This window comes from Rhopilema esculentum, chromosome 18 (assembly GCF_057945365.1).
Source record: "Rhopilema esculentum isolate cy_ngs chromosome 18, ASM5794536v1, whole genome shotgun sequence".
NCBI classification, from domain to species: Eukaryota; Metazoa; Cnidaria; class Scyphozoa; order Rhizostomeae; family Rhizostomatidae; genus Rhopilema; species Rhopilema esculentum.
In genome coordinates, this window is record NC_142832.1 from 3,747,968 (window position 1) to 3,757,772 (window position 9,805).

Genomic DNA, 9,805 nt, shown 5'->3' on the forward strand with positions numbered 1-9,805 from the left:
TCCCTATCCTGGAAAGCTTATATTTCCCGGTTTTATGAATAACATATTTTGGTAAAGTTAGCATTAGAGGTGCCTTGTGACAATAAATTGATGACTGAGGCAAAGTTGGTTTCTCAGTTACAGGAGATGCCTGATCAAATAAAAGTAGTCTGATCTCTATTCATGAAAGGTGCAGAGCACGATTTTTAACATTTAAAGGCAAGAAATTATAGAAAAATCTGCTCAATCCTTTTAGTTAAAAACATATGTTTTTTTAAGATCGTATAAATGTTTTCAAAGCTGCTAGAACCTGGAGTTTGTAAAATACATTTTAGGCAGTATAGCCTGAAGGTAGAATTTCATAAAAGATATCGACAGCAAATCCCTGCTGAGAAGAACCTACCTTTTCAAAATTCAGGCTGTTCTTGGGTGCATGTATGATTTGCAGGGTCAAAGCCTCTCGCTTTCGTTTTTTATCTGAAAGGTGTATTTCGATGACGGACTTCTCCGTCAATTCCTAGCTTAAGGGACGTCTCGTGAAAATGCACGTTGAAGGGACATTCCCCTCGTTATCACATTGCCGTAACTTTACCTTGGTTTAAATGCTATTTTGTTTTCTGTGTTGTTAGCTTGCTGGCCTGAAGGATATCCCAGAGGGAAGTTTCGCCACAAAGATTTTCAAATTTCCTGAATGCAGAATTAGCGAGTCAACCATGAAGCTTCGCGATCTCGTTTACAAAACGCTGATTGAAGCATCAATGGCCACGCCTCAAGTGTAAGTTGAGCTATTTTTTCAAATAGGAGCTTTCTATCGATTTCTGCCAGTCCTTGTTACTTGGATGTTAGATTTTGATAAAGGCATCCTGACAAACCCATCTAAAGTTATCATTGGTCATGGACTGAAATGTCAAAGCCTAATTGTTAACTACTTTTAAACTGTTCATTAATAAATAGTTCTAATTTATAACATCTACAATTACAACTTACTAATTTTCTAAAACTTAAAACCTGTGAAAAATTCTTCCCTATAGATTTGCTGCTTACATAGATGCACCAAAGCTGTTGATTTTAGCTTCTATACTTTGCTCTCAATTGTTTGTAGCTTATCTAGATGCAGCTGCTTTAAACCAATTTCGCTACACCATTTAACTTCAATTATTATGACCCCAATTTACTGGTTCATCGCGTTGTTACCAACTCCCTGTTATTAGAAAGTTATTACTAAAGTTAGGTACCAGAAATTAACCTTAAGCTTCAATCAACCAATTTCTCTACACCATTTTACCTTGATTATTATGACCTTAATTTACTGGTTCATCACGTTGTTAACAACTCCCTTTTGTTAGAATGTTATTTTTAAGTTGGGTAGCAGAGAGTAACCTAAAGCTTCTTCATTTTCCAATTATAATGCGATCAAATATGGTTAAAATCTCTCTTTGTATAATATTTTGTAAATTGATAACGAACCATCAGTTAATTACATTCTACCATTGAATATCAATTTACGGGATTTTCCCCGAAGAATCAATCACAGTGCTAGGTTTCGTGTAGGTGTCCCACAAATGTTGGCAAGGATTGTGGCTTCGATTTCTCACTTGATTGTAATCAGCAATTTCATATGTGGTTTATACCCTTTTTCCTTGTTCATATCATATATTTACCTTTTGCTAGAAGTATTGTTATCAAAGATATTGTCATCAAAGATATTGTCATCAAAGATATTGTCATCAGCTTTATATGCGAATAATTCTACCTTATAACAACCACTCTGTTACTCTTTATTCACAAACCCTTTTCAAACCGATCGCCGGATTTTGAAATTTTATCATTCTGTTTTCCTTCCCTGGTAATTACTCTCATTCATGTTCTTTTGTTTACAACATTTTTTATCAGCCCCTCTTACTAGCTGCTACGTTTTATTATAGAGCAATTCAGTTATTTTACTGTGTTCGCAATATGTTCGAATTATTCTGTGATGTGGTGCCAACGTACCATCGAGAGAGCCTTGAACTACCTCAACTAGCCGCCCTTCATTACAACAATTCGATGTACTTGGCCCATCATTGTATTACCCTGGGACATCAGTTCAAACTGACCCTCCCTGAGACGTTAAGCCAAGGAGCTGCTACATTCATCGATCTAGTACCAGTGCTGAGAAAGTGTGGGGAGAAATGCTTTTTGGACAATTTGGTGAGTAGCCTTTAGTAGAGAGCTCGCTTAGTGATAGAGACAGGAAAGCAAGATTTCAAGCAGTACTGTTGGTTTTATTTCAGCGTAAAGTTTGCTGTTATTTTGTTATCTCAACTTTTCCTGATATAATTCGTAAACTTCCATTAATTTTTTCAATATTGCTGCAAATTTTTAATATCAGTTGTCTTGTATGAGCTGCAATAGCCAATATAGTTGTATATTTCATTGCATAAATATTACCTTGTTGTCATGGATGAAAAAGTCCCTGTGATGTCTTGAAAAGCCCTGGCTTGCAAAAGTCAGTTGGGAAAGGCAGAGGTTTCGAAAAGCCCCTTCGAATATGCAAGCTAGATTCTTTCTTCTCCTTAGGCCTTTTTGTGATTGACTTGAGGAAGGTCTTTGCTCGAAACGTCGTTTATTAGTACAGGCTGTCTGCAACGAATTTTAAACCATTTGCTGGCAAAAAGGTCTCGATTCACTTTTTTGATACTTTAATAGCATTTGATACTTACAATACCCACATATTTCTTCTTGAATAAAGTTAACTAGTATAAAATGTATTTAAAGTCCGTAGCTTTGTTTTTCGCAACAAGTTATATCCACTGAAAATTGTTCTAACCTATTCTAGAAAAAGCAAAAGCTACAATTATTAGAGATCGTAACAGTTTGTGATGGGTTTAGATCTTTGGACAATGAGGACGATGCTTTTGCCACCCAGAAGGCATTTGACCAGGTAATTGCAAGTTTTTTATTTTTATGATCTTCTTTACATTTCCCTTTATTCCTTTGTTTTTATAGCTAGGTACGTGCTTGTTGTAGACACCTTGAAGGTTCTAAGTTGCAACAGTGAGTTTCACGTCAGGCAGCACAAATGATTCTCATACAAAGTGGTAATTCATATACTTGGTTTTTATCTTTCCAGACATGTTTATAGTTATTTTAAATATATATGAATACAAACGAGTTTAAATGGAAATCGATCTTTTGAGAAGTCTGAGCAACATTATGACATTACGCAAGACTTAGAGATAAAGAAGTGAAGAAAGAATTAGGCATCATCCGTATATTTCGGCTGCCTAAGTCACGCCCAATAGGTGCCACGCCCAATCTGAGTGCCGTTTTTTGCCAAAGGTGCTCCACCACTAGCTCTACGACCCCCGCAAACCCCGTTTCGATACCCCTTGTTGTTTTTCGAGATTTTTCACAAAAAAACCTGTTTTTGGCCATTTTTCGGGTACCCCCTGACACGTGTTCTTTGGGGTTTACCCCTACCTTACCCCATTGGCGACCACCACAATCTTCAAGCTGTTTGAAATGCTATAAACTTTCCTTTACATCCATCAGTATACGTGTATTTACAAGCCAATAATAACAAAATCAATAACAAAGTGGTTCCGAAGACAGTGTACTCATCATTATTACGTTCTTGCAGAGAGAGTTTGAAGTGGTGCTAACACTGTTTAGGATAGTAGCTCATAATAAAGCTCATGATTTTTATCTATAATTTATAAGGTAAATTATAATCTTTTTGATTGTTTAGTATTGAAATTAATTGGCGAAGGAGTGAAGCATATGTATATACATATCTGAATCCAGGAAATTTATGTTGCGCGGACAACGCATGTATCAGTAATGTACCACTGATATTAGGAACAGAGAGATTATCAATTTTGAGATGTGGCACAAAAATATCAAGGAGTATAATTGGCAGAGGTGGAAAAAGTATCGGATCCTGGAAACGTAGTTCCCAGAAATTTTTCTAGATGAAGATATTAGCAGAAAATTTCAGCAGATAATAGCAGAAAATAAATATAAAAATCTGGTGGCATAAGTTAAGTCAAATTAGCAGAAAATATTATTTCAACTCGCCTGTGAGCGGCTAAATTTTAGCTGCCAAAGGACTGTGGGGAATAGTCTCTTTTCATTGGAAAGAAATTCTTTGTGCACATTATTTTCACTCACCAACTCACAGAAATCTCAGCCACTCACGATCAGAATTTTTTTGGCAGCTGAGCTTTTAAGACAAACAATGATTATGTCTGAGATTAATACTGGAATCTACTTTCACAGAAAACGGCACCATGGTGCAGTGCCGTCGGAACGAAATTCAAATTGGGGGGGGGGGGGGTGGCTGCCCATTGTTTTCCTTCTCATTCACTACACTGTTGTGAAGGAAAAAGGAAACATACTACAGTTTGACGATTATTGGGGGGCTCCAGCCCCCAGCCCCCTGGTTCCGACGGGCCTGCGGTGTGAGCAGCATTGATTATAAGTTAATATGCTTTGTTAAATTGATTTGTTGCATGCTAGGACTCCATTTAAACGTATATTGCTTCTCACTTGTCAAAAGATTAGGCCAAGCCTTCTCCATAAAATGCACCATACAATTCAAATGATTTTGCCCTAACTCTTCTGAAACTATGTTTGGAGATTTTTGCATGGATTTTCCTTTTGATTTTCCTTCATGATGATTGATTAGATTAATCAATTTCTAGCTAAAGTTGATTTCTCTTTCATGTGCATTTATGCATTAAGTAGAGGCATATCTAATATGTTGAGAATACCTGTTTTGGAACAATTAAAAGAGCATGCAGGTGGCTCCCAAGTATTAAAAAGATTGCTCAAACAGCCAAGAAAGTTGCCCTTCATGGGAAAATAACATTGACACTTTTTTTTGGCTTTGGCATTGACTAAAAGTCAAGATCTCCGATGTTAAATGACACCGAAATGTTAAAAAGTTGAGTGCCTGACAATTGTATGCATTCGATTTAACCTTTTATAGCAATACTTCGAGGAGAAAAAACAAATTAAGCATTAAAATAAAAACAAATCAAACATTCAAATGAGAAGTATCATACTTCTTATAACTAAGCTTGTCCTCTTCTATGCATCAACTAAGTATAGAGACATATAGGCACAAACAGAAAGTTAATTTGTCTACCCCCTAAAATTTTGCAGGAAGTTTTGAGCCAGATTCTTAGGTTCCCACAAAGAAAAAAAATTTTTCCACCTCTGATAATTGGTCGTCAACATTAGTAATTTGAGTAATTGATTAGCCATAAAACTATTAAAGCAGAATTTTATAATCAAAAGATCTGAGCAATATAGCAATTCTACTCCTATTTTTAATTCATCTGCTTTGCTGTTTAGTTAAATGTCTTTATGTTTCTAGATAATTAGTCAGCTCGTTCGCCTGAGTAGAGTTTGGAAGGACGTCTTGCCAAAGCATGTTTATGATGTCAGTCTCGAACTGTTATTCCACACTGTGCTTGATACCATCATCTCACAGATCATTCAACTGGAGGTAGGCCATTTCCATTGTCTCTTGTCAAAAAATATACATGACCTTCGTAAGTATGGAAAAGCAATAAACATGCCAAGAATTTATAAGAAAACAACGCAAATTTTGCAATAAAAATTTCATTCCTGTTCTGTTTAACATTGTGCATGTCATAACATTGCTTTGTACAATTCTCATTATACCCTGAACACGTTTTTCCGACATTTACGTGCTGTAACATTTTTTTATAAGTAAAGCCTTTATTTTATCTGATTCTTAATATTCTTAGATTTTTTTATAGAGCGTAAGTATATTCTTAAATATTTCTTGCTTACTCCTTGCAAAAGAAATTTGTTTCATGCATTTGAACATTCGCCAAGAATACACAAATTTCTTACGAAACTCGGACCGTTTTCGAAACTCGGACCGAAACTCGGACCGAAACTCGGACCGAAACTCGGACCGAAACTCGGACCGAAACTCGGACCGGACCGTTTAAAAACTTTGAGAAAATCTCAGAAAAAAATAATGCTTTGGCCTACTTTGAGCCCATCTATTATCCTTAAATTTATCCATTGTGACCAGAACTTTTATTGCTGTGCTGAGAAAAAGCATGATTATTCTACATTCTACAGAACTGTAAGGTACAAAATTGGTTTAATAGCCACTTGCTTTTTTGTTACTTTCAGGATATTTCTAGTGAGCAAGCGATCCAATTCCACAGACTTCTTAAAATCCTGATCGATCGGTCAGTTGAGGTTTTCACATTAAAAGCTAAAGATGAAGTTACATCTAGCGACATGGTAAGAAACACCATAATCTCAGAAAGTTATCCCAAACATATAGATGTAATAAATATACTGAAGGTTACCTGAAGGTATTTTGAGTAACTCTGCAGTAAGAGATCGCAACGGCCACCCGTTGCAATGGCAGTTAAAGAAATAAAATCGTATTTTTAAAATCCCTAATACTTTTTTCAATTCTTGGGCAAAATTCTTTGAAACTTCTGGTTATTTCTCGGAAGTCTCAGAAGAAAACTTCTGCTCCTCCAACGTTTCGTACCATTTATTATTTTCAACTAAAGGAATGCAAAGACCTCAGCAGTATATGATCTTAACAATTTTGTAATCTTAATCTAGTGAGCACCGCACTGATTTCGCTTTTAGAGATTTGCGTATAATTTTTAAGGATGAATATGTCTTAATAGTTCAGTTCAGTTCAAATTCATATTTTAGATTCTCTACATACAATTTATTCACGTTAACAATAATAGCGTCTTGAAATGGTCATTTAGTGTCATTTTTGGTGGTCTTTCTTTGGGAATCCTGTATTGAGAATAAATGTTTTTCTGTCATAATTATATGCAGCGATATGTAGCTCATTAAGTTGCTTTCTTGTTTACTAATGCATCCTGTTATGAATTTAGAAATATGCAGAACTTTTTGTCGTCTCCGATTTATCTATATAACTTTCTTAGATTGAAACTTTTATGAAGTCTTGCCAAAGACAATCATTATTAAAATCTAGATTCTATTAACGTTTTTGATTTATAAAACAAAACCGTCTTGTTTTATAAATCAAAAACGTTAATAGAATCTAGATTTTAATAATCCGGGTTTCACGCTTAATGTGATTACCGGGCAATTGTTCTTGCGTGTAAAGCAATGCTTATTCGGCATCGAGTACTTTATTACATACCCACAACCTAAACAGAACCATTTGCTTTCCGAAAATTGATGTTTCTAACATCCAAATTTTGGTGCTCTGAGAAAGGCTAGTTGAACTTAATATGTTATTTTCGAGTAATTCAGAATTAATATAGAGCCCATTTCAGTGTGTTTTTGCTACAATTTTTACTTTAAATTCATCTTTCAGGGTTTCATTGTCAAAATTCCGTCTTGGCAAAAATTTAACGAGCTCAGAGAAATGATGGATTCATCATTGCAAGGAATTGTGGATCGTTGGACAGATGGGAAGGTAGGCAGAAATTCCTTTTCACGTTGCCTCAAATGAAAGAAAAACTAAATTTGCGTTGTTTGTGTATAAAACATTTTTGTACATTAGCCTAAAGGCCGTGGCAGGTAGAGCTTAGCATTGATAGTAAATCGAAATTTGCCTGGATCCACAACAACCTTTTTTAATGGGAAGCTGAGCAATTGAAGATTTTGCCATTATTGATTTGTATCTGCTAATTGTGGAATTGATTTTTTTAAATCATATAAAAATTTCTACAATAGAAGCTTACGTCTACATCCTACTATACTTCCTGATTAGTTTACAAAGTGTACAACACTACAAGGACGGGACAACAGGGAGCAAACGAGGCTTGCAATTGACAAATGCATTGAGTTACTATGAATAATTTTTTAATGCGATTGCAGCCAACATTTTAATGTTTTTGTGTTTTCCAGGGCCCCTTGGCACAGTGTTTTGATGCCACAGATGTGAGAAGCTTGATAAAAGCGTTATTTCAAAACACAGATATCAGGGCTCAAGCTCTCTCGAAAATCAAACAGACTTAATATCCAATATGCAGGTAATTAATTGAAATACAATTTATATCAAGGTTTTGTTAGGGCTAGAAATTGATGTTGAACTAAAACGCTTTAGTTTCATATTATTATCAATTTCAATCTTTATCTTAATTATCTCGCATGTCACAGCCCCTGCCAGGTCAAGTTGATATTCCATAATGTTTTTAAGATCAGTACCACAGAATCAAACTCTCATTATTCAAATAGGTACCTATGTTTTTTTACAATAAAGAACAGACATTTTTAGTCCAATTAACCCACGCTATAATCCAACGATTTGATAGAACTATCTGCAAAATATTTGTAAAACCATTAGGCCATTGTAGACTTATCTTATGACTGCATTAGGTATCATAATTGACAGAACATCTGCACATTCAACTCCCTTTTTGATAGAAACAAGAATGTTGGATTAGATGAAATCACAGCTTTTTTCTGAATTCTATAAAAACTTATGCTAGAAATTGTACCGCAGTTATGAAAGTGTAAAATGAAAGTGTAAGTTTTTACGGATTTTTTAGTACAAACTCTGCAAATGTATTGACTTGCATTAATCTTGTCCTGCTTATACTGGCGTATAACTATACTGGCGTTTTCAGATAATAGGAAGTTTGTATTTATTGAAACTGAATTATAAACGCAATCAATCTTAAAAGATAGTCACAACCCCCTATCTTTGTTCACCCAGACTCCCTCCTCTTAGCTAAACAGACGCCATAAAATTACAAATGCTAGCTAGATAATTGAACTTTATGGTCACGTTTAATTTGTTATTCCCAGAAAAATAATATTCCTGAACACCCCCCTAGAAGCTATCTGTTTCGCTATCAAATTACTCAGTATAATTATTATCATTTAGTTGAAATATTGTCAGGTACCTTGCTAGTTGGCTACGCGATTCCTCTGTTTGATGAAACCAAATGGTCACATTTGTTCGACTAGTTATTCCCAGCAAAATAATATTCGTGAACCCCCCTCTAAAAAGCTAGTTGTTTCGCTATCATATTACTCAATATTATTAATATCATTTACTTGGAATATTGCCAGGTACCTTGCTAGCTGGCCACGTTATTCCTCTGTTTGATTAAACCATATCGTCGTTGAATTTTATACGTATAGAGGTCTAAATCAAGTTATAACAGACATGGCTGTACATTTGAAACTCTCTTTACTCGTAACATTTTGTGTCCATGCAATATTTATGAGCGATAATCTTGTTGTTTCTTATTTCTACTTTCCTGCAAAGCTTATTCCTCTTACGAATTACCAAATTGATAAGAAATACAACAGTAAAATCCATTGACAGTCTTTTAAAAAATATTGGTTTTTTGCTTACTCTGTCTTACTTAGATTTTTTTTCATTTGTGGATGGGGATTGCATGATTTTTCAAGCAATCTTTTATAACATCCGACGTTTTATGGATATTGACTTTTTATTGAGATGCAAGGCCCTAATGTTTTTTAAAATCTTGACGATCAGTGCATAACTTGAAGATCAATGGAATTTAACAATGTAACAAGGGAAGAGTGGAACTTTGAGAAAAAACTCGATGAAATCGGATATTTTCAAATATTGTACATAATTGAATACAGAATATGTATAATCGATAATTCTGTTGCAAATAATTAAGCAATTGTCCCCTTGTTCCGCATCTGGGTGATTGCACCTTGCTCTTCCGATGTTTGAGTCACCCTCTTCTGTGTCCTTGCATGTTGGGTTGTCCTAAATTTCATTTGTAGAAGTTTCCAGAAAAAGTAAACAAAAGGGTTGCATAGGGAATTAGATATCAGAAGGTCTTTGATAGTCCTGGGGTAAGCTTCA

At 35.0% G+C, this 9,805-nt stretch overlaps 1 protein-coding gene across 2 annotated transcripts in view; it reads left to right on the forward strand.

Moving 5' to 3' along the window:
- The window catches only part of LOC135696581 (centromere/kinetochore protein zw10 homolog), a 29,928-nt gene extending 20,733 nt beyond the window's left edge, over window positions 1-9,195 (forward strand). The window contains exons 16-23 of one of the 2 annotated variants that reach the window (XR_016144852.1): window positions 609-754; window positions 1,905-2,169; window positions 2,798-2,902; window positions 5,342-5,473; window positions 6,139-6,252; window positions 7,325-7,426; window positions 7,861-8,857; window positions 9,031-9,195. Coding sequence is in view for 1 of the 2 variants with exons in the window: in XM_065216020.2 (XP_065072092.2) it covers window positions 609-754; window positions 1,905-2,169; window positions 2,798-2,902; window positions 5,342-5,473; window positions 6,139-6,252; window positions 7,325-7,426; window positions 7,861-7,971 (975 nt within the window). In the remaining variant the exon portion in view is untranslated. Of the gene's footprint in view, window positions 1-608; window positions 755-1,904; window positions 2,170-2,797; window positions 2,903-5,341; window positions 5,474-6,138; window positions 6,253-7,324; window positions 7,427-7,860 lie in introns of both variants that reach the window. The other variant, XM_065216020.2, reaches the window with a different exon arrangement.
- The last annotated feature ends 610 nt before the right edge of the window (window positions 9,196-9,805 follow it).